Genomic DNA, 27157 nt, shown 5'->3' with positions numbered 1-27157 from the left:
TGGTCCTAAATGATCGATATGATAAGTGTGCAGAGGAATGGATTCTTTTTCGATCGGATGTAACAGTCCTTCTTGTTTTCCACACTTTCGATTTATTAAAATGCAAGGAACACAGTTTTTAATAAAACAGTCTATTTTTTCTTTCACTTTAGGAATATGGAATTGATGTTTCAATGATTCTTCAGTACGCTTAGAGGCATAATGTCCGCGATCGTGAGCATTTCGTATAATATCATTCTGCATACTTTCAGGAACGACAAGAAGTTCTTCACCATTAACAAATTTATATAGTATGCCAGATTTAAGAAAAAAGTCATCATAGGGTTTAATTTTCAAAAGATCTTTAACCGTTTGGATTTCACTATCTTCTTCCTGAGCTTTTCTAATTTTCGTTATGAGACTATCCTGTACTATCATAATGGGATATCTACTTAGCGCGTCAACGTGATACATTTTAGAACCGGAACGATGTTCAATGATATAATCGAAATCCTGTAGCAATAATGCCCAGCGCGCTATGCGAGTACACAAATCCTTTTTATTTAATGTCATCGCAAACGCATGACAATCGGTCACGATTTTAAAATGTTTCCCTAGCAAGTAAACTCTAAATTTTTTCAAAGCCTGTACAATGGCTAAGACGTCAAGCTCATAACTGCTGTATTTCGCTTCGGCATCCGACGTTTTCTTACTCATAAAATATACCGGGTGAAAAGCATTATCTTCTATCGACTTTTGCATTAAAATACATCCATAACCATGAATACTAGCGTCGCAATGTATTTCAGTATCCGCGCTTTGATTGTAAATGCTAAGAACGGGTGGAGAAGTTAAATTATGTTTTAAATTACTAAATGCTTGTATTTCATTCTCGGTAAATTTAAATTCGCGATTTTTCTTCAAAAGTTCAGTTAAAGGGTGCGCAATAATGGAGAAATTTAATATGAATTTTCGAAAATAGCTAGCTAGACCAAGAAATGATTGTAAATCCTTCCTATTTTTGGGTTCGGGAAAATTAAGTATAGCTTTAATTTTTTGTGGAGACGGGTACATTTTACCATTTTCAATTACATGTCCGAGAAATTCTAATTTTCTAGTTAAAAATGTACACTTTGAAAAATTTATCTCTAACCCATAAGCAGAAGCGAGTGAAAATACCCATGCAAGCCTCTCGAGACCTTCCTCCTTATTTTTCGATGGTATAGTCATATCATCCATAAAAATAATAATATGACCTTTAATTATCAAATCCTTAAAAATAGTGTTAATATAACGCTGAAAAGCTGCGGGTGATTTGCAAAGGCCAAATGGTGAGCGTAAAAATTGAAATTGACCATTATGAGTGACGAAAGACGTATATTTACGACTGTTCGGTTCTATTTCCAAATGAAAAAATGCATTCCGCAAATCAATTTTGCTAAACGTAGTTGCTCATTGAAGATTTTCTAATATATCGCCAATAAGTGGTAAAGGGTAATTATCTTTAACAACATTTTTATTTAACGCTCTATAGTCAATACAAACTCTTGGGGTTCCTTCTTTTTTTTTTACCACGACAACCTGACTGGAATATTCGGAAGAATATGGTTCAACTATACTGTCAGCCAACCATTTTGTCACTTGGTCATCAACAATTTTACGTTCTGTATAAGGTAATCAACGTGGTCTATGAGTTATTGGCGTTTCATTTTTTAAATTTATTGACATTTGAATTTCGCAAGTTTTAGTTTTGGTAGGTTTATAATTTGAAACCATATTTTGAAGAGTTTCTTTTTGTGTTTGACTAACGCGAGGTCCGATTTCTAATTCGAAATCATTTTTAATGGAAATATTTGAAATAGAAAATTGCTCTACGGGTTCCGTTCTACTATCTTCTATTTTTGTTAAAGTGATGCCAGCGGTATTAATTTTTATTTCTGCCTATGTTAAAATATCCATGCCAATTATAGCATCATATGACATAATACTATCTCCAACTATACAAAAATTTGTTTTAAACTCTTGATCATCTATTACAAATTCATGAGTACAACTACCTATTGGTTTAATATGTCCGTTACCAAACGCTGCTAGAGTACCATAAAAAGAAGTTAAAGCCTATTTTATGATAAGTTTGTTCCCGCAAAATTGTTTTCATAGCTCCAGTATCAATAAGAGCATTAAATGAAGTATTATTGACATTAACAGTTTTATACATCAAAGAAGGTGAATGTGTAATTGCGCTTACAGTGTTATCAGTTTGGTTAGTAGATTTATTATTACACTTAGAAGCAATATGTCCAAATTTCTTACATAAATTACATTTCAAACCTCTTTGTTTATCAGGACACAAACGTGAAATATGCCCCGTCACACCACAATTATAACAAGATTTCTGTTTATCTAACTTAAAATCATTTTGAAAATCATATCCTCTTACATTATCACGTACTAAATTACTGCGCTCACGTTTGGGAAATTCAGGGGAAAAGCGAGGATTTGTACGGAAAAAAGATTTTTTGTTTCTATCATTAACTATTTTTTCATAAATACGCAATTTATCTTTAAATTCAGAAATAGATTTCGCGCCATACAAAATGGATTTATTAGCGGGGGAATCGAGAATACCGTCAATAGTATAATCAAATAAAGAAAAATCGTCTATTGGGTTTTTACAATTACACGCGAGTTCCCGTACGGCAAAAAAATATTCCATAAAAGATTCGTGTGGATTTTTTTTACGATTACTTAATTGACGATGAATTTCGGCGGCATTTAATTGATGACTGAACTCATTTAATAAAGCATTTTTAAACAATAACCACGATGTTAAATTACGTTGTGTGAAAATAAAAGTTTTAGCTTGACCGTCAAGTAAAGTTTTACAAAATATTATTTTCTGCGTATCACTTAAATCCGGAATAAAATTAAACGCGTCCTCAACATCGTTAAAAAACAAATGTATCCCATATGAATCAGAAGCATTAAATCGTCTCATTGAAGATGATATTTCTTTTAAAAGAAAGTAATTCGAAGAATCAAATTCTGCATTCTTTGTTTTGTTACTACTCGATAAGGGTGTGGCTTCAATGTCATTATGTACATGTACTACTTCAGTTTCACTTTCGTATTGATCATCTTCTTCGCTCAATTGTGTATTAAAAGCTTGTAATTCTTTTAAGTTCATAAGCGATTGATATATTCTATCTATTAATTCTGGTTTTTTTCCTTCAACATCCAAATTAAGCAGGTTTAATACACATATTAATTCGTGTTCGGAACAAGTATCAGATATTAACTTTTTCCTTTCCTCAATATTTATGTCCGGGGGAAAAGAAGAAAAGGATCGCAATTTCTTTCGTAAGTTACGATCAAACACATCGTTAAATATAATTCTATTCAGCAATTTCACAGTTTTTGATTTTAGGAAATTTGCAATTGACTCAATATCGTTAAGAGATGTCATTGTATAATGTACTAACAAAATGTAGTATATGTACTAAACAAAATCATAATTTCTGTCGGCCTTCAAACAAGGTTAAATAAGAAGTGAAAGGAAGGAGGACGCCTGGGTTTCATTTAATCTTAAGGAATGTTTGTTTTTCTAGACAAAAGCCTCTTCCCCCACCCTGTCACCAATCCCGAAACTGCTGACATAGTTTCTTTCAAATCGTTTTGCGTTCTAAGCTTTCAGACCTTTTCCTTTTTTTTAATCTTAAGTGTTATTCAGTTTTTTATTTATTATTACATATCTCCTTTTTTTTAAATTTATTTTAATTGCATTAAAGTCTACTTTCTCTTCGTTTTATTGTACAATTTTCTCCAACAATATTTGCTCACTTTTATAAAATTTGTTTATCCAAAGAGAATTCATACAAAATATAACTTTTAGAAAATATTTATCAGATTTTTGTTATTTAATCTAATAATTGTCGAAATAGTTTTGAAAATCAGTAGGTATACAATTTTTTTTCATCATTTTACAGAGTGTAATTTTTTATAGCGAAATACAATATTTAAGCGAATTCGAGTGAATTGTTTTTGAGAAATCAAATTTTAAATGCACGACTTTCTTAAAATTCAATTTCTCAGGAGCTATTCGACCGATTACGCTCAAATTTTGCATTTTGCAATTTAAAATTACTTTCTTTAAAATCTATTAACAAACTGTACATCTTGCAATGCAAATCTTTTTCTAAAAACTTTGAATTTTACAAAATACTGGTTTTTACATAAAAAAAAGTTTCGAAAGTTCTCGAAATATGGTGAAATACGTAAAAAGTAAGATTAAAAATAAGGGGACAAAACTTTTTACCAATATCCAGACCAATCTATTGGGACCATTTCTCCCAGATTTCAACTATCCCCTATATTTTGGAAGATCAGAAATCCGGCTCCTTCGGATGGAAGGTATGTTTAAGCAGAGAAAGAAAGTTTTTGTGTCTGATTTTGTGACTTGAAATATTGTCTGCACGAATTCATCAACATATTTGAGGTCACCCACACGAATAATTGAGATTGAGTCCTGGAACGTAAAGATCCGATCATTGCATTAAAAGTTATTCAGTGTGGTTGGTTTTTTTGAGCACTGTTCATTGTTAAACCTGAAAAACTATCATCGTAATTTATTTAATTACTCATTATAAACTATTCATTAATCATTATAAATACTTTAATTACGAAATTTTAAGAGAGTGAAAAGTGTTCCTCATAATTACATATACCAGTACGTGATGCACAAACAATCATAATTCCCTAGTTTACATTAATCTCTAAACAGAATTACGAACAATAAGGTAAGCACAAAAGGTTATTCTGTCTGTAAAAGACACACCTTAGTTAATGCGTGTATTTTTATTTTTTCTAGAACAATGCTCAAGGATTTGCAAGCCCTATTTGGCATGACACCTTAGCCTCTTGAGTTAAAATTTAATTTTGTCTATACCCAAGAGTTTTAGTTATTTGGGTTCTTGTGGCTACTAAAAATTGAACCTGGCTTCAAAAAATGTTGAGTTTTTGTAATACCCAGATAATGAGCTTTTTAAACTCTATTCAACAAAACGCAAAATGTCTCATTTATGTTTCCGAAACGTAATTTTGTAAATAGGCAAATTTAGTAAAATATGAAACATTTTTTATTTGTTTTATTTTAAGCACTTCATCCTGAATACAAATTTACCTGGATAAATACACCATTATAAGTTCATGAAAAAATAATCTGGAAAATTTCGTTTAAATATTATTGAAAGCATCTTTAGAATATCATCAGCATAAATCTCAAAGATTTAATAGCCATGGACCAACGAGAGAGGGATAACATAATCCCCCCCCCCACTTCGACGTGATTCCAAACATTAAAAATAATCTACGTTTATTTCGAAATTTAAAATATTTTGATAACGGGGCAGTTGATGCCATTCGTTTGTAAGTAAAAATATTATGCGATATTCTAGAGAGAAGATAAATTTAAACATTCCTTAAATTATTTGTATTACGACATATAAAGTTTTTTTTTATTTAAAATCAGGGGGATAAAAAACTTTACATAGCTTGAAATTTCCTAAATTAGCGTACAATTTTTTTTATCAATTATATTTTTCTCTTTTTATTTCCTAAAAAGATTTTAAAACCTTTAGATTTTTGTTTTGTTTGAATGCGTATTATTGCAAACTTATGAGTTGCATTTGACGCAGCAATCTGTTGATCTGGTTCAAATCAATTAATACTTTTAGTATACTATACTACCTATACATTTTTTCCTAAATTAAATGAATGATAAATTTGAAATTAAATTAAGGAGCAAAATCAGAGTTAAGTTTAAAATTACATCAATAGAGATTTAAATTTACCAATAGCTGAAATAAAATCAAACTATTATTATTTTTCCTATTTTACATTTGTGACATTGTTTCCTATTTTACATTTGTGACATTTGTGATTTGTGTGTGAACATAAGTGTTTAAAAACTAACAAATCGTATTATTTTATTATTACTCTGAGAAAAAAAGTATGGTTAAAACTACCAGACTTAGATACAATTTATCGTATTTCTGGCTCTATGGAAACACAAAGCACGATAATTTCTGCGGAAGGGCTTCTGTTATCTTTTGGTAAAATTAATATAGGAACATTGTACTTTTACTATGTGTTTTGGTACTATATGTGGTAAAATTTGGTAGAATTCGAAAATTATAACATTATGCTTCAGAGTATGGTATAAAAACCATTTATGCGGTTAAATTTACTTTTTAGCTTGCATTCTTTAGTAAATATTTGGTAATCAAAACTATAATTGTGAAAATTAAAATTTCCAAAAAATAGTTACTATTCCAGAAGAAAAATTTACAAATTAAATCATTTAAATACTGTATGATTCGGTTTTATTACCAGAATAACGATTTTTTCAACAGAAATATCATATCCGCGACAACTCTTTTACACTGTGCATTTATGATAATTCAAAAGTTTTTAAGGATTGCAATAGTTTTTCAATGCGAACAAGGAAATATACATGAATCTTAAAATTTAAATCTCAATTTCGAATTGCTTATAATTTGTAAAATTGCAGAACATGAGTTTTATATTATTTTTGGGAGTAATTTGTTCCAATTATGATAATAGTTGATTGCGTATATTTATATATATTTTTTTGCTGATCTACACGATGAGTAAATCCTCATGATCAAGTGTCCTTGTGAGGAGACAAATTATCGGTGATTCCCGGGAATCGATTTGGAATGATAGCATCAAATTTTGACTAATATCTTATGAAACATGGTGTTTTAAATTATAGGCATGAGGTACAATGCAGACAAGGAAATCAATAATAGTAATTACTTATGGGAAAATATTTATTAAAATACATTCTTAAGTAAAAAAATATGAGTTAAAAAGAATCTAATTAGAATCCACATTTTGAATAAAACAATGGATCTTCACTATTTAACAAAACAGAAGACCGTTTAGACAACACTAACTACTTAATACATTTAGAAATTATATTAGTAAGGAAGAAAGAAATTACCTAGAAACATGCTTATTGCTAATATTGCGCACGAAGGAATTATTTCAAACTGAACTACCTTTCGAGAATTCAATTTAACATGACCTTTAAAACATAGGAAATACACTTTAACTTCATGTATTAAAATGCTTCAAAATGGGATTCTTTCAATGGAAAAAATGTATGGTCAAAACTACCAGAATATACTAAAATTTTTGATGCATAGGGCTCTGTTGAAATATCAAATTGCTGGGTAATTTTTACCGAAGCGTTTTGGTAATGATTTTGATATAATTAGCGGTAAAATATGGTTTCATAATACGTTATGAAATTTAGTAATTGTGGCGAAATTTGGTAATTTTATCAATATAACTTGGAACATGACATAAAATGTATTTTATTTGGTTAAATGTACTTTTCAGCTTTATAAATTTTTACTAAATGCGCGGAAATACAATTTATGATTTTGAAAAATTGAATTTCCGGGTAAACCGTTATAATACGAACAGTAAAATTAATAAATAAGTTTGAATAACTTATATTTTGATTTTATTAAAGAGAATTAAGTTGTTTTAATTTTTTTTAAATTTTTTTCCAGCAATGTCATTACGATATAGTTTAGTAATTTTACCAGAATCGTTTTGTCCGCGAGTTATTTCTTAAAAATTAAGTGTTGTTTCGATACAAAATATTTAAGCAAATTTTAGCAAATTAATCAGATAAGATATTGTCACTTTGTCCGTTTTTCCTTTCTTTTTATGAAATTGAAATTTCAGGTGATTAAAACAAATTTTTCGTGATTGAAAAACTATACAACGATACGTATGAACAACTCACAATAGCCATAAAAAGTAATAATGAAAATCGATTGAGTTCTAGTTTTAGACGCGTAATATTAAAAAGTAAATTAATCATATTACTAATTCGGAAGAGCAGTTGAGCTGTTAATATTTGCTAGAAAATTAAACAGAACTGAAGTAAATGCTTCTGAATCACTTTAAGATATGAAAACTCAGAAAACTCGAGATAAATTGCTCTAAGTAATCTCTATTGTACAAACGGCACATAATTGTGGATTGCCCATTAAAAGGGAAACTCAGAATAAAATTTTTTAATCGAATCTTCCGAACAGTTAATGGTTTGGTATGAACTATTCTTTAATAATTTTTCATATGTTTCCATGAGAAAAAATCCGATAGGGGTAATATTTGGATATTGCAGTAGTTATTTAACATATTATTTTTTAACAAACAATTTGTTAGGAAATTTGAGGTTCTTTAGTTAATAAAAGCCTAAATTGTAAACTAATTAAAATGCCTTTAACCACTCTGTCATGGAATCACAAATTGTTCTATTTCTTCTATTTTTTCATTAGTTATAAGTGTTTTTTCGACGTCAGTTTCGAAATCTTTCTTTCTACGCAAAAACACATTTTTGTACATGATACAAAATGTTCTCTTTATTTATTCGTATTATAGTTTACTATTATACTCCACTATTATAGTTTAGTATCTATTATAATTAATTTTTTTTCCGCAAACTTCAAATTTTCTATTATAAATATAATTCACATATTAAGAAAAATAAAATTCATATACTAAGAAAATAAGTTTTCACCTTCATTACTAGCTTCTTAACTTGAAAAAAAAAACTGACACTTCATTAAAAGTTAAAAATAATCATGAATGATAGTATTATCAAAATAAATTGATCTCTTACGTTTTCCTATTTCAAGCATGACATTTGAAGAACGATCACCAAATTATGAAAATATTAATACTGTATTCTACGGAGAATAATTACTTTTCTTTTATCAAACTTGATTCTGAATTAAAGATTAAGCTTCAGTAACAATAGAAATAATTGAATTGTAATAAAACAAGTTTTCAGATTCACTAGCAATTATCTAAGTTAATAAGATAAGAGTTTGAACGTAAATAATATTCATTTATATATTCATTTATAATTCATTTATTATATATATTAATATGAGTTCGAGCTTAAAAAAAGTCTAGATAAATAATGAACAATAATATCATCAAAATTTGATCGCAGAATAAGTTTTCCAAAGACGCCCGGTGGCTGAGTGGTAGCGCTTCGCGCTCCCGTGGCACAGGTCCTGGGATCGATCCTCATGCCGGGCAACGTTGACACAGCTTTTTTCTTCCTTCAGTGGGTCGATAATTGAGTACTAAGCATGCTTGAGAGCTAAGGATTGGGTGTTTCGCGTTGTAATGACCACCTAACCGGAGCATCTGCTCCTGCACCCCAGAGCCCAACGTCAAGAAAACTGAGATGGGCACAGTAGGCCTTGGCACTCTATGGGCTGTCGCGCCACTGAGTTTAGTTTAAGTTTTCCAAATGTAAATACGATATTTGAAAAAAAAATTTCACTGTCAGCTTTTTTCAAATACATTATGAAAGTATTAATGTAGTATTCTTAAAAAAAGAGGATACAGACTTTACTCAGCATCAAGTAATGAAAGCATAAATTTTGCTGCAACTTTTATGGAAACATTTAGCTAAACTGAACACTACACTTTCGATATACCAGAAATAAATAGCTATATAATAAAACTTTCTCAGAAAACATGTTTCAAATACCATTGTTAACTGCTTTATTTAGAATGTAATTTCTAAGTTTGAAACAAAGTGTGCACTGTAAAGAATTCCAGATTAAATCACTGTATAAATTATCAGTATGTGGTATTTTGATGGGATAAACTACAAAAAACGTGTTTTGTTTGATCTAATAAAGTAAGACCACCGGCAAGCATTGATTTACAGCATTGATTTATTGTTTTGCAGCATTGATTTATCATTTTTTTTTACTCGTACAGAGAACAAGTATTTAGCTAGGGGTTAAAAAGTTTTAAAAGCCCTTGCATTTAGATAAACATATGTTAAATTGCCAAAACTGAAATAGATTTATTACTGGCAAATTACTTTACATACAAGCTAATGTAAAATTATAATTTAAAAGATTTAAATTTTCTAGCTACTCGTATGGACCTTTTATTAATTTTTACTTTATTAAGCTTTTAACTCTGTCTTTTTAATTTTTCAATCTGTTATAAAATGTATTAATCAACGTACAGCTCTTTTTATTTATTTGTTTGCATAAAATCTTCATTATCAATGAAATCAGATTTTTTTACAATTAAATCCTTAGTGTATTACTATTTATTATAGTATATAAAATTGTTTTAAACTCGATTACTTTTTAAAAAAAGTTTAAACGGCTTAAATAAATGACATTTTTTAAAAATAAATCACATTTGATTTAAATAAATGATTTCTTTGATTCAAATAATAAAGTAATTTAAATCTTGAATTAAATCATGATTTAAATTATGTGATTTTAATCATGCCGAGCCTGGTACGCATGATTACATTACGCCAAGAAAAGTAAGTATTAATATATACGTAATATAAATAAATACTCTTAACGTAAATATTTGTCTCAACTGTTCCATCAATCTTTCGAGACAATAGACATAATTGCATACGAAGATAACTTGTTCTCAAATTCATTGTCAACTGTCTTAGTTAGAACCCAAGCGCTATGTTCTTAAAATGTCAAAAATAATCATAAGCAATAGCATTATATGAAACACAATCATCATTTGTCTTTTTCAGTTGATAACAACGCTATTTAAAAATGAAATTACCACTCAAAATAATAAAATTATCAATAATTTATTTTCGATTTAATTAAGTAGTTGAAGCGAAATAACGTACATTCCAGTAATTCCAGGTTTCTTATTTATAATCAAATGAACTTAGGCTTTATATCAAGGTTTTTTTTTCTTTTACAAATTTTTAATTTAGGAAAACAAATTTTCAATATTTTACATCGAATTATTATGCATGCTGTTGGTTGATCTGTTTGATTCTAATATATGTTCATAATGATTTTACGTTTATAAACACATTTAGTTTATTCCTTTTATCAACGGAGGCATTTTTTATTTACTTTTAAAAAATCATTCATAAAAAATAAGAGAAAGTGTTCCTTTAATTAGTACCCTCTTTCTTTTTATTCGTTCACAAAAAGGTAACATTAATTACATTTTTAATGCTGGTTTTTTTCTATCTGCTTAAAAATTTATAAACATTATTTAGTTGAAATACAAAAAACATTGCTACACCTAAAATTAGTACCTTATGCTTTAATAATTCATCATCTTTTATGCTTTTATTAGCCCTTGAAATGGTATAGGGGCAAAATTAGTGGTCTCTATCTGTCACCAACCGACTCAAACAATTAGCGGTTGAAAAATGAACACCCAATAGCCATTTGTTTATACAAAAATACACCCCATGTGCATTTTATCATTTTTTAATCAATATGGAAATATTTTACGCTTGTTTTTTAATTTTTTTTCTTTTTAGAAATTTAAAAATTAACCTAGTAATATTTACCATATTTTGAGAAATGCCTTAAAATAAATGCTTTATTACATTCAACATTATCTACATTCTTCTTAATAGTTTAAAGATCTAGATTTTTGATAAAGTGGCCAAATATTTTAGAAAAGTAACTTCTTGTTGAAATTACTTCCATCAGACAGCAGCAAAATTTTCTTATTTTGCCTAGGATGACATAGTCATTATAATATAAAACATTATTTAACATAAAAAATAAAAAGGCTTTCATTAAAAATTTCTCTACAAAACTTCTCGAATTTTCATTCAACTACGCAGCCAATATTATTGTTCTTAATATGAGCTGATTCCTACACTCTATTGATTTATCTATATTCAACGTAATGAAAACTTAAAACAAATAATGCATTTCAACGAATTTTGCTAAAGATGTAGATACATATTTTTTTCTAGATTAGCTGATTTTTAAGGTAGATTTTAGAAATAAAAGGTTTACTAAAAATTTAAACCGCAAAGGAAATTTTTGGGAAGGAGTACTATTCAGAGTTTTTAAATATAGATTATAAACTATTTTTATAATGTAATGACTTACACTGCTCGATATTTCTCGGATAAAATGGTTAGAAAGCAATCTATTTTATTGTTTTTTTCTACCATATTCAAATAAAGCAATCAAATAACCATAAATAAGATGGCATTTGTGATGTGGCTGCATAACACTGACCAGAATTTTATCGCACCAACTAGGTCCACGTAATGAAGCTACTTAATTCCTTTCAGATGGGTGCATATTATAGCCGAGAAGGCAAATCTGTCAATCTCATGATCGAGAAAGGGTGTTCGAATCAATCACCACAATATTTCCTCCCTTCCATTCAATACTTGAAGAGTTTTCAGCGTCCTGCACTCCCCAATCTGCTTCCCTGGGCTAATTACGATACTCTCATTCGCACGCATAGATATCAGCACCATAAAAGCTGCTTAACTACCTCTAATGTGTAGTTAAATTTTGTTTCCACGGTCGTGAAACATTGCTAGTTGTAAATAGTGAAAATATCGCATAGTTTCGTATTCATGGTTTAACCATACTAGTTGTAGATGGTTTCAAAACCGTAAAAGTACGAAATGTTCCTTACCGTAAGTTACCTTTACGGTTAATTGGATGGACAGACTGCTACCGGTTTTTTTACCATAATTTTAGACTAAAAATTATTAGAGAGTTTGGTTAAACGTTTAAACCGAATCTGACAATGTTATTTCACATTTCCGGAGGAAATAGAAAAGCAGCACAATAGCAATATATTTATTTTAACGAGGCTATAAAATGGATCAAAAGCAGACTCAAGTTGAACCATATTATCCCAATCCAGTTTAAAAATAAGTAATTTGCAGGCGGGTCCAACTCTTACATTTTTTTAAGATTGGAGAAAATTTTAAAAATATTGTAAATTAGTATGATACAGAATTTTTTACATCGTACCTAACATTTACTTTAGGACAAATTGATGCCGTCTATTTGATGTGAACCCCTTTTATTTCAGATCGTATTTATTAAGGTTGTTAATAATAGCGATTAAATTTCAAGCGGTGTGAAAAAGGGGAAAAAGAAATTAATGTTTTGAAACTGATTATTATGTTTAATAGTAAAATATCATTTAATACCCTGTGGAACAATAACTATATTCTACTGAAAAAAAAATATATTTCTCATAAAAAAATCAGTTAAGAATAATACAGATTTTTTTTAATTTACCGTAGAAAAAAAATTATTGCTTTGTTTATTTATTTCATAAAATTATGGATTTTTATGAGCTGGTGAATAAATTTATGTCTTATTCAAAAATTATTCCTACAGATATAATTGAAAAACAATTAACAATTAATAGTACTCTTATTTATGAGCAGCTTTTAAATTTAAAATTTATAATAAAGTTTTATTAATCACCGAGCATTTATTATTAACTCTATTAAAGCCTTTTTGCATGGTCAAATTAAAAAAATATATATTTGCTCACTTTTACATTACTTGCAGCGTTGGTAAAAGAAACTAGGTTTCATGTATGATTAACTAAATGAAATAAGTATTTATAATTTTTGTATATATTTTTGAACATGTAACAGACTTAAAATACATGAGATAAATTTTCAAACACAAAATGATGTTGAAAGAATTATATTTAAGTGATAAATGTACTTAAAAATAATAAAACAATCTTTATAAGGATACTTTTCTTTTACTTTGAACTGGGGCGATTTTTAGTATAAATTATGAAAAAACGTTTTCAGTATAAGAATATTAGAATGATATAGAGGTTAGTTTTTAGAGGTTCGTTTTGACTATACCGAAATTATAGATATGGATCAAGGTAGCTAGCTAGGTTAAGACAGGACTTTTTCACTATTTTTCATAAATTTTAGGTGAATATGTGATACAAATATCTTTAATATTGAGAGATTTTTCTCATTAAAAATTATGCAATTGATTTCTTTACAAATAATAAAAAATTACGTCTTTAATAATTATTTATTTATTACTTATTTATTTATTACTTATTTATTTATTACTTATTTATTCATTACTTATTTATTACTTACGTTTATTATTAATTCAACACAAGAGAACAAACGGTTTCAAATTTTCTCCAAACTAAACTACTATCCGTTTCCATTTGCTATTCTTTTCCGAAATTTTAAAGAATTTTCATATCATGATTATATTTTCAGGGCTCTTCTAACTAATAACTATGCATTTAAAAAACTAAACATACTGCTTGAAATTTTGAATATATATATTTCAATTTCCTTTTAACTTGTCTTTGAAAATTGTAAAAAAAAATAAATTTTGCTTTCTTTTTTTTTAAATAAATAAAAATAAAAACAATTGCGACTCTCATTTTAGAAAAATTAAAAAATTTTGTTTCAGAGATTAATAGAAGAAGTTTCAGAAATCAAATTTCATCGTGAATATATGAGAAATTTATAACAATGAAGCATATGACTTTTTAAAGTTACATTAAAAAATAAAAACATTTTAAATGTTAAATTTTTTTTAAAGAATCTCAATTATATTATTGGTTGGTTGGTGTCGTATCCTCTATTGAATCATATTTCATGGTGTGCTTGAATAGTTTTTGTTATTTCTATGGCATTAAAAGAATACAAATCCTCTTCTGTGGGGTAGTTTAAGAAGTGAAGGCCTGCAGCGTCTGCAGGGCAGTTAAAAACATGATATAATTATATTATTTCATTTATTATATGTTACAATAGCACAAAAATGTCAAAATAATGGAAACATTTAAAAAAATGTGTCCAAACCTTGATTGATTGCTTTTGCCTTTAATTGATTACTTTTTATATTTAAAATAAACACATTTATTCACACTTTTTTTAGAAAATTAACTAATTTAAATAGTTTAAATTCAATAATTTTTAAATCCTCAGATTTGATGATACTTAATTTACAGTCTGTGATCAAATAACTTTCACTTACTTCTTATGGCCCACTCTTGTAACTTCTGCATCCCCATAACCAATTTAAGAATACTGGCCATGCATCTTCCTGAAAGGCGAATATCAGCACTTGCCCTTATCACAAAAGGCAACACTTTCTTAATGACATCGTCAATAAGAGATTTCATTTTAAGCTCAACATCATGAAATGTCTTAAGTTCTCCAGTATCCTCGACCGCTTCTTCATTTAAAGAAGAAGGTGGATATTCTGGAAAATAAGCTTGACTAGATTGATTTTTGTTGGGCCTTGCTGATGCACAAAAATCTATGAGAAGCGAAAATACAACAACGATTGAGACACATATCAAAGCCACACGAACCATCGTAATTATGTCCAGATGAAGTCCTATTAATCTGTCTCCAAGCAACCTACTAAGGGATCCACAAACAATGCGATCAAATGAAGAAGTGTTCCATCAGCCGCTTGCAAAGTGCAGCAATAAACAGCCTTCTCAATTCTGGTCGGAACGACAAAAGTAAGAGAAGTGAAGGTCAAGAGGCAAAACGACCTTCCCTTAATACCTGGGCCGGTGGCTGAGCCTGTAAAGCGATAGCTTCATTTTGCCCAAGAAGTAATGGCCTTGTTATGCTTTCCGTTTCGTTTTTTAACGAAAGATCGCTATTTTTTCCTTCTTTAATCTAATCATATTGTCTTCTGTACGTTTCTGTGTCAGATAATATGATGTATCGCTGACCAAGAACAATATTTCCTCACTTCGAGTGGGTTTTTTTACTTTCAAATCTTTCTCTTAGTTGATTTTCTTTGTAAAAAGGAAGTTTATTTTGAAGAATAGTTTTATCTCATCTTCTAAGCTGATACTGTTTATCAAGATAATCGGAATGAATATCAAGTTCATAACTGTGAAATTAGTCTATTAAACAATAGTTTTGCTTTTCTAAGATTGTGTCATGGATAGCGATAATTGAAATTATAAGGAGGAAAAAGATTATATAAAGTAATTTTTTTGTCAAAATTTGAAAAGCCTAAAGATTTTTTTTAAAAATTAAACAAACAAATTAAACAATTTTTATTTAATGAGTTCCATAATAAAAATAGTATTTATCAAGATACATGAACACTAAAAACGAAAGAAAATAAAAACTAAAATCAAAGTAATAACTTTAGATTGTTAAACTTCGTACGCATAATCAAAATGATAAGCTTGTTCGAAGATGACATGATATATTCCCTAATTTAACGAAAGATAATGTAACTTTGAATTAAATTTTGTTTTGCTGGACAAAAACAATGCGACTTAGGAACTTGAAATTATGAAGAGTACCCTTATCGAAGCAAATGTAGTGAATGCACAATGGAACTGAAACGCTTGAGAATTATTAATTGTTAAAGTTGTAGTAAAGATTCTCTGTAGCCCACAGGAATGTAACTGAAGAGTTGGAAGTTTGACAAGTTGGAAGGGGTTTTTCAATTTATGAACTTAAAGAGATTTTTTTTTTAAAATTCGATATTCCAATTTGATTTAAAATTATTGTAATTTTAAGGGGTTTTTGGTAATTTTTTTTTGTTTAAAATATTAATTATTTAACTAGGGTTGTCGAAAATTTTATTTGTCTTTATCAATATATCCACTTCGTTTGCTTGCACTTGCTTTGATTTTGAAAGTAACATGAAAATAAGTGAGAATAAGAGATTAAATGTTACTAGACAAAATATCTTAACATTTATATTATATCTTTCACAAATATTTAAAAACAATATAAATACAATACTGTTCAAAAAATGTTATAATATCGTCATATATCTTAAGAGTTAAATTACCCCTTAATGTCATATAAATTCTGAATTTTAAAATTTAAATTTTGTCTCCATAAGTTGACTATTTTTTAAATTTATCTAATCGTTCATTTCATTATAATTAATATAAATACAAAATGTTTTTATATGAAATTAGATTAAGACAGTTATCTAGCTTACTATATGAATGATATAAATTTTTTTTAAATTACCGACAATCAAGAAAAATAGAGAAATGATGAATAAGAAACGATTCCGGGGATTAGTGAATGGAGCAAAGTAGGGGCTAGACCTAATAGTATTTTTTTAAAAAAAATTAAATTAAAATCATTTTAGAAATTTATCTATAATAAATAACCAGAAAAGAAAAAAAACACTTAATTTGAATTTGCGGAGTAAAACTTAAGAATAAAAAATATTAAAACTTGAAAAACTGTTACGGAATCAAAATAGAAGCAAATACATAAATGATGTTTTAAAAAGCTAACTCTTGATGAACAAAAAAGAAGTAAATACCGGTTTATTAATGTATGAAGACGCGTGGAATAAATTATTTTTTTACCGGTTAGTTACAGGAAAGATCTAAAATCTGTAATAGGATTCGAAATATTGAACGAATTTCTTCGAAAGTTATACTTTTGAGTAAGGTTAATCTTAAAATTTAAATTGTACGTTTTTAGATTTTGAATATTTTACTTTTTGAAAGCTGATTTTATTATATACTTGTGCAGTCAGATTTATTTTTGATAAAAGTGCTTGACCACACGAAGAAAAATGGTATCTAATTTAAATTACGTTGACTAATGAACAGAACTTAATCAAATTTGAATCTAAATATGATTAGATTTTTATCTTACAAAAATCCTCTATATCAACACTTTTCTTCAACTATAAGTAAAATTATTTTATTTTTTGTAGAAACTATGCTTTACATTTGAAAATCAAACCTCACTATGCTGAAAAATTATGCTGAAAAATTGAAAATCAAACCTCAGGAAACTTTCTACGTTTTTGACGAAATTGCCTCCGGGCGTATGCTCCAAGCAAAAATTTCGTCAAAATGACGAAATGACTATAGTTACTTCTTCGAGGCAACGAATTTTATCAAAATTAAAGAAATATTTTGTCCTCTTATTCCCCCCCCCCCAAAAAAAAACACCCTACTTCAAAGCGCCTAATGTATCTAACTTTTCTAATAATCACTTCATCCTGACACTATACTTTACTCTTTAGATATATTTATCCTCAGTTATTTTTAAACTTTATTAGAAGTGTTGTGGACATTTGGAAAAGTAAATAAACAACTTTTCATGTATTTTTCTTTATATGAAACTCTGTGAAATGTTTATTTCTTATTTTTCTCTCATTAGAGTCTCTGAATCAAGCGTAGCTTGAAAGTAATAACAAGCAATTTTAAAACGATCCTGAATCATTTATTTTCCGTTTTATATATTATAATTGTTGTTGAACAGTTGACCCAATTTTGAATTTGCGGTTACTCTCTACTCAACTTCATAGCATTTTATTTTATAATTCCATATTATAACTGTCACATAACAGCTGAGAAAATTTTTTGGGTTTGTGACTACTAATGTTCAACTCCTTAGCCTTGTAATTTTGAACCCAATTCAGAAGACAAGGGAACTCCTTGGTAAAGTATTGGTAGAAATTTTACTTTCGTGGAGGCAAGACTAACCATCATTTGAGTTGCATGGAGAGGAGGCAAGAAAACCTCCCATGGTTAGCCTTATAACTAGAGGACTCTAACCCATAATCCGTCTACTACTGAGGATGGTTTACGTCAGCACTGTGGTCGGTGCAAGTTGGATGCGGAATTCATATTGACCAGCCATTGATGGGATTCAAACCTGGGTCACCTCATTGGGAGCTCTATCCCATGATCCTTCACAGTTCTAAATATATGTATTAGAGTAGAGAACAAGATATCAGAGTTAGTTAACTTAGAAAATTCCGCAAAATATCATCAATATTGATATTAAATTATAATATATCATGCTATTTAAATTCCATTACATCGCCTAGCATTAGTTATGTTTGAACTTCATTAGTAGTGTTATAGATATTTTGAAAAGTAGATAAACTTCTTCTCTTGTACTTTATATCATACGATTTTTTGTGAAAGGTTTATTTCGAATTTCCCTTTTAAAAGATTCTCTGAATCAAGCGTATTTATATAGTAATGACAAGCAATTTTAAAACCACCAGGAGAAAGATATCAGAATCGGTTACATCTCTTGGCAACACTTCTGTCAAACCTTGTTGCCAAACCAACTAAGTTGAGAAAATTATTGATCTATTTTTTAATTTTAGTTCTTTAAAAATTTTCTACTGAAAATATACTTCTCAGCAATAAAACTAACGCTTTATAAGAAGAAAAACAAAACCTTTGGTTGGCATATTATAGTATAAGTAGCTTAATAAAAGCGCCGAGTGTAATTATCATACTTATTGACAGCTAATTATTTTATAGAATACATGGTCACTTAGCATTAGTTTTATTTATAATTAATATTTTGAGCACTTAAGTTTAATTTTAAAAGCTATAAAAACGAATGCATGCCTTTCAATTTTGATATTCCATCTAATAAGAGTCCCTTGCCTATAATTCCAAGTGAAGTGTACGAGCACATTGATGTTTCTTTTGATTAATTCTTAATCCTCAGCTCACAGATTGTTTTCCGTATATCGTAACTCTTGAACTACGTTAGAAACAGAGATATAACTTTTTAAAGTCTCTGAGATAGTTAAAACTCTTCCTTCCTCCAAGAAAAAGGGAATTGACTTTTTCTATCAAACCCATAATAAAATAACCATCACTGATATCTTTTTAACTACTGAATCCATGTTCAAAAACTGTCACTTCTAAATTATTTCGAAAAAAGTTCTTTGAATTCAAAAACATTGCCATTTGAAGTTAAAATTTAACACTTAAGATACTTTTCAAAAAATAAAACTGATTTTAAATATAAATGAAAATAACATAACAAACATTCAATAAAAAAACATCAACAATATATCTTAAAATTTTAAATTTCTGTAATTATGAGAAAAGATTTGAAATCTTGATGCACAAACATTATTCTATCATTATTACCACCAATCAAAATTTAATAAACATAGTCTCAAATTTGTTTTAAAGGAAGATAGTACAAAATATTTTTAAAAATTTGATAATTATAATTTTGGATCGATAAGAAAAGTTGAATAATTTTGAAGAGCCTTTTTCAATAACTGGTGAATTTAAGCGAAAATATTAAAAAATTCCCTAAGCTGCTAGCCTGGTCAAACTTATTTCGTTTAAAATATAATTCTATAGGAATCATGTGTACAAAATCACGCATAAACAAAGAATGTCTTTTTATCATATAAATTAGTTAAAAGAGTTTGTGAAAAATAACAAATATTTGAACGATATTTGTATTCAGGATGCTTCTGGTCAAGGATTCATGACATAAAAATTAGAGCAAACATTTTCGAGAGTCAAGGATAATTCTCTATGATATAACTCAAATTTGACCTTTCACAGAATATGTAAGATATGAAGTACCAAGAACACACACGAACACACGTGGCTACGTCTTATATATAGATAATTTAAGTAAATTTAACATAATTTTACCAATAAAGCTGAAAATGAACATTTTATCTGGAACGCTCTTGTTTGTCAAAACTGAGAGACTTATGAGAATAAATACTATGTATTCAATTTGATATGCTAACGAAAACTTCCTTTTTGTAGTTTTACGCATTGAAACAGTTTTTTTTTTAATTCTGATTGTACCAGTTCTTAATAATATAACTGAAGGTCAACAGAAAAAACACTTTTTTTACAGCAAAAAGTAGGTTTCTACATTCAAGTGCAGTATGAAGAAGGTCTCATTAAAATGCATTTTTAGACAACAATGCAGAAAATAATATATATCTTTTATCTTTACTTAGAGAACGTGAAAGTTTTATTCTGTTTAAAACAAAGGATATGTATGTCACAATCGGAAGAATCCCAACCGGAAGAAAATCCGAATTAAAAATAAGGAAATCAATTCAAAGAGTGAAAGTCTCCACGCACCGTTGATTATGGGGTCAGTTTTGGTTTGAATTTTTGTTTGAAAGAAAAAAAATGTAAGCAAGTATAAAAGAAGAGCATCTCTCGACAAATAATATGTGATAGTTGATATTTAAGTGTTGTGTAATGTGATGCAATTTTGTTGAAATAGAGCTATGTTTTAATAAAAACCCGGATCAAATTACGGTAAAAAGTTAAAGGCATGCTTTTTACCGTTAAATCTATTTTACCGAAGCTTGTTGCGGAGCAAAAAATCTGATCTACTGATATCTGTATTGTAATAATTACCGTAAATTCACTGAATCACTCTAGTTAAATCATTGTTATCGTAAAAATCAAAGTAATTATATTTTAATTTTTATTATTAACGGAAAATTTTAAGGGAAAAGTGGATTTTGCGATTGAGATGGATGTTACGGAAGATGCACCCAAATTACTGGTACTTTGTATCGGCTTTGTAGTGTGTAATGATATTTTTATCACAACAATAGTTAATTTTATTAGAATTCGTATTCATAAACTGTATCTTATTGTTTGAAATCTAATTATTGAATTTATTTCCGACTAATTTTAAAATATTTTGCCATTATTCTATTTGATAAGAAACTTTATGTTGATAACAGCAGAAAATTCGTAATACTTTTATAATGCGTGAATTTTCGCATAAAAAAAATTATATGATTACAAGCTATGAACGAACAATTGCTTTTATTTCAGAAATTATAGTTTATAAACTTTATTTAATTGCTTCAAACCTAATTATTCAATTCACTTCAAACTAGTTTCAAAGCATTTCGGTATTATTCCATTAGATATGATATTTTATATTAATAACAGCGGAAAATTCGTAATTCTTTTATGATGTGTAAATTTTCATACTAAAAAAATAAATATTTTAATTGCAAGGTATGAACGAACAATATTTCATTTTGCTAGAATTCTTAGTTTATAAACTATATCACATTTACATAGTTATTAATATGGAAGATGAGTAATGTAATGGCAAAAAATTTGAAGTATTTTGGCATTATTATACTAAACTAAATAGTACATGTTAAGGAAAACATAAAATACTTGGATGTGCAATTTTAGGATGCGCTGATTTTCATAATAATAAGAATTTTAAATATTTTATATACAACGTATAGAAGTTTTAGTAAATTGATTATATATCTCTTTTCTCGGAGTATGGAAAGTTTACTTTTTCTTTACACTTTCAAACTTTTTGGGAAAAACTTTTAGTGTGTTTTAAATTATAACCGTTAAATCCTCATATATATTAATTAGTATTTCAATTTTCAGTCTACTATCAAGAATGAAATTGGACGATGCATGAATTAAAAAAATTATCGACACTTACTTTTAGAATCATTGCCTTCGAGGAAATTGCCCTAATGAAGAGAAGATTTAAAAAAATATTTATAAAATATACTTAATTGTTGAATAACGAAGTAAAATTGACATCTAGCCTAACTTAAATAGTGTTCGATTTATAAATATGCTAAGGATGATAAAAAAAGAACTCTGGAGTGATATTACTTGATACTATAGATACTAGTATAACAACTAGTATAAAAAAAGAAGTTTTAAAGTTTAATCTGGAGATAAAAACAATAGTTTTAAGTAATCATAAACGAAAACTAAATTTTCTTGTTATCTTCATTAAATTTGCAAAAAAGAAATTAAATGAGCTGAACTTATTAAAATGGAAGTTTTCTTCAAGTATATTGAAGTATTTTTCAATGAGCTGGCATAATTCTTTTAAATTAAAAAAATTCTTGAATTACTAAATAAAAAAAACATTTTTCATTGAATTGATGTTGTAACAATAACAGCGTTTATGTCAAGTAGCTGAATTTCAGAAATAATAGTTTTTTTCATGCATGTTTTTTTCAATAATGTGATTCTATTTACAAGAATAGAATTTACAGGAAATAAAGATAATGACTTTTTCAATTGATTGATTAAAATTTTATTATCTCAATAAACCAACTTTTATAAATAAATACCATTGCTGGCAATGAAAATGATGGAAATGGATAGAACTGATTTTAATCGAATAACTAAAATGCTAATATATTAGACATATTCAAGCATTCAAAGATTCAAATAAATTTTCTGCTAATAATTTCAACCGCATAAAATATGTAATTAATTGCATGATTTCTTAAATCATCAGAAAAGCATATCTAATTAAGACATGTTCTGCAAGAAGAAAAGATCACGGATACCCACACATGTGACCTATGACGTCATTCCAGCTGATGGTTTAAGAGCAAAATGGCTTAAAGTTGAGCTAAGTTTCTGCTCATAAGTTAGAATGCTAATTAACGTAAAGTTAATTAAATATAGCCCCGTATTGCACATCGAATTTGTTGAAATATAATTCTTTTTCGCTTACGTCTTTTACTTACTTTTATTTATTATTTGTTTATGTATGTTATTGTAACCATAACATAAATTTTTTTTTGTGCACCTGCCGACTGCGATGCATAAATAGTTTGTTTATGTTCTACAAGACTTCACGCCGTTGTTTGTGTTAAGTAAGAAATATATACTGTGAGAATAGAAATCTTTGTAAAAGTATATTTGTGAAAGAATATAGAACGTTTCATTTAAGAGAATTGATACTTGATGGGCTTGACTTACTCGAAATAGAAGGGAAAAAACAGTTCGTTGGTGAGCTAGTATACACCAAAAGTACAGTAACTATAATAACATTGGTCGAATCTTTGGACAGCTCTCTTGCTCAATTAATTGGGCCATATTTCATGGATTGCGGCTGACACCTATAATTTGGGGGCTAAATCTGTCAAAAACAAAACGGTATGTTTATTTAAAGTACTTTTTCGTACTGTACTTTTTTATATGTACTTTCTGTGTCTGATTTCGTTACTTAGAGTATCGTTTGCACTAATTAATTAGCATATCCTCTTGAATCTTAATGTGATTGTAATTAATTATGACCATGCGTAATCAGAGATTATGATTACTTGCAATCATAATTACCTGTAATTGTGATGATAAACAATCGATTACATGAAAAGATTACATGAAATTGATTACAATCAATACAGATGTAATTGAGTTCTGGAATTGTTGCCCAACTCTGAAATAAAATGACAAAATCAAATGCTGTGACCATTTTTTAGCGCGCGTTTCAAGCTATGTCCGTTTTTAGAAATAGCTCAGTCCATTTTTGTAAACACGCATTTTGAATCGTGTCCACTTCCGTAAATGCACAATTCGAGCTATATTCATTTTTGTAAACACGCATTTTAAGTGGTGTCTATTTTCGTAAACGTGCATTTTGAGCTAGGTTCAGATTTAAAAGCTCACCGACAGGGTGCTAACGTACACAATGCCACGTTCCAACAACCAATCAGGATCGAGATATCCTCACTAAAGTCGCTTGCATTGTATATCGAAAATTCCCAACTGTAAATTTAACAAATTAGGCACAATCAAACTAAAAAATGTCTTTCATTTGTCTTTAAAACTGCCATTGGCTGCGTTTGAGGTAACTTGAGACACATTAAAATATGAATACTTAAAATATGTTTGATGCTTAATTCTTTTTAGATTAAGAAGCAAAAAATATTATTTATAAAATAATAATTACTTAAAAATGCAAATAAAAGAATGAATGATAAATCTCACACAGACTGGATTTGGATTTAAACTTATGAAAAAAATGAAATTATTTACTCAGGAAAATATAGGTACTTGTATTTCTTACACTGGGAAAAATGTTTGGTCAAAATTAAGTAAAATATGGTAAACGTTCTGGCTCCATAGGAACACCAAGAAGCTTGGTAAATTAACTGTTTTTGGTAAAATTAACTGTTCAATACGGTTTTATAATTTGCGATAAAATTGGATAAAGAAGGAAAAATTTGGTAATTTTATTAAAATACTTTAGAGCATCGCATAAAAAACTATGTTCCCAACTGGTAAAAATTGGTTGAGATGGTTATTGTGGGTTTTCTTTTCTTTTTGGTACTTTATCTTCACTCAGCTAAACTGACTTTTCAGTTTTGTATTTTTTACTTAATTTGTGGTAAGGAAAACTATAATTTTGAGCAGAATTTCCGGTAAACTTTTCGCCATATAAACGAAAACATTTCCAAATGAATGATTTAAATACCGTTTATTTTAATTATTGCCAACCGAAATATTTTTTTCTGTTTTTAAAAACAGGAAATATTACAGACAATACGGTAATTTTACCAGAAATTTTTTAACTTGTAGGTAATGCATAGAATTAGATCACGAGAACTGTAGATAAATAGTAAATGCAAAGTGTGCAAAATGAAAAGCGTACAACCCGGAATAAATTTTGATCTAATAATTGGATCTTCACGATTAGTGTGTCATAAAATTTGTAAATACTACTAAGCACATGCCTCTTGTAATTATGGATAAATTTGATCCTATCGATAATTTTTCTCTTAGCTTAATTGCTTAGCTTAAAAAGCAGTTCACAGTGAATAACTTTTGATCCAATGATCAGATCTTCACGTTCAAAGGCTAAATCGTTGTGGTACAAAAGGGTGACCTGAAATATGCTTAGTAATTAGTGCAGACGATATTTTAAGCTACGAAATTAGACACCAAAACGTAATTCTCGGAACAAATGTAACTTTTTTTCCAATTAATTCAGATTTTTGACCTCTAAAATATAGAAGGTAGGGTAAACTAACCAGGGAAGAAACACTTAAGCTTCGCTTGCCTTTTAAAATATCATAATAATTTCAGAATTGGTACTTCTAGTTAAATGACAGTGTCAACATATTTGTTACTAATTGCAAATTATGTAAAAAAAAAATTATAGAGAACCTATATAATATTGTTTTAAAGTTTTGGAGGTTCAAATAGCAAGTAGTAAGAAGACCAAGTGAAGGAACAGTTCTTACCAGTTAAGGAACACAAAATTACCCAGTAAAGGAACACTTAATTTTGTTTATTTTTTAATGCTCTTTATGAATTTATGTGCCATACGAATATCTAAAAACAAGTCTATTCTTGAAATTATGACATACAAATACTTGGAAAATTTTAACTTCTTTTTTTAATCATGAATTGAAAAGTAAAGTGTCAACATATTAACCCGTTAACGCCCTACTTAATCTAAAATTGAAATTTTGTTAAAATCTTCTAAAATTATGTTCTAAACACTTAAATTAAATATAATATGCAATTAAACTCCACATCATTTATTCAGGATCCGAGATAATTACATAATTACTGTCCTATAAATAGGACGCTGGGCGGATATGGAAGTTTTTGAACAATTAGTACTTCTCCTTTGTTTTTAGTTACTTGATCACGTTTCTGTTCACAAACAACTGAACTTTAATATTTAATGCAAAATAAAATGAAACACAAATAAATTTGACATTCTTTATAAAGTTTAAACATATTCACACATTTATGGTTATTTGGAAAAATTTTGTACATAGAGTTACATTACATTTCATGCAAAATGTAAAAGATTTTCTCGAACAATTTTGCATCTGACATCGTCTTTGTTTTTCTCTTTTACCAATTATATGGCCAACTCCATCACGTCTAACAGTGTCTACTACCTACACTCGAGATGAAATTCTATAACTTGGTCTACCGATTTGTTTTTGTCCAGTGTTGCCTTTTTTTAGATAGGCTATTGCAATATGCCTCCTTATTTCTTTGATACTCTTTTCTTTTCTGCATTTACCGTGTTGTAATACACCAGCCATGTCTACAATTCGGGTAAACATTTTTCAATACCATTTTTTTCCACGGATTTTTATGGTATGTTTCTCTTAGAACCAATCATGATAATCTACATGATTGGCTCTGTTTTGTTGTTCTACATGATTGAATCTGTTTTTTATAATTGTTCACAAGACATGGCTGCTGGATTTTATTTTTTTCAGCTTTTCCTTTTTCACGCCTTGAAGCAGATGTTAGTGGCTCAATTATGTCAACATTTGTCGCAAGTGTAACGCATTTGTTATCATTCCATTTTACCGTAGTAATTTTATTTTTCGCATCAAAGTAGAAATCATGTGAACCACGGCTAGTCTTTGTGACTGTAGAATCAATTTCAAGGGGACAATGCTCTATTCTGTAACTTCTTATTGTTCCTGCTTGCTCGAAATCCACTCTTTCTTAGATCAACTAACAAATTATAGGAATTAAAAAATTATCAAAATGAACTATATGACTATTGGGATCAGTAACTGGTTGAAGCATTTTCTTTGCAACTCGAGTTCCCAAGGGCTCTTTTGAAAGAACCACGGTAGAAGCAGCATCTACAATTTTCTTGCCGCTATACAAATCAAAATTATAGCAGTAGCCATTGCTCCCTCATAATGCCCACATCTTATAACCAAATCTCATGGGTTTACCTTTAATGTATTGCTTGAAGTAATGATGACCGTAATATCGAATT

The 27157-nt window shown here is 28.5% G+C and overlaps 1 protein-coding gene across 1 annotated transcript in view; it reads right to left on the bottom strand.

Annotated features, from left to right (window-relative positions):
* LOC107437202 (nose resistant to fluoxetine protein 6) overlaps positions 1-15458 on the bottom strand; it is a 70541-nt gene extending 55083 nt beyond the window's left edge. Inside the window, exon 1 of the mRNA XM_016049124.3 lies at positions 14862-15458. Coding sequence (XP_015904610.2) covers positions 14862-15204 — 343 coding nt within the window. The 5' untranslated portion in view covers positions 15205-15458. The remainder of the gene's footprint in view (positions 1-14861) is intronic.
* Between the last annotated feature and the right edge of the window lie 11699 nt (positions 15459-27157).

The sequence above is a fragment of the Parasteatoda tepidariorum genome, chromosome 4 (genome assembly GCF_043381705.1).
Source record: "Parasteatoda tepidariorum isolate YZ-2023 chromosome 4, CAS_Ptep_4.0, whole genome shotgun sequence".
Taxonomy (NCBI): Eukaryota; Metazoa; Arthropoda; class Arachnida; order Araneae; family Theridiidae; genus Parasteatoda; species Parasteatoda tepidariorum.
Note: the sequence above shows the minus strand (reverse complement) of the source record. Positions and strands in the feature narration are given on the sequence as shown.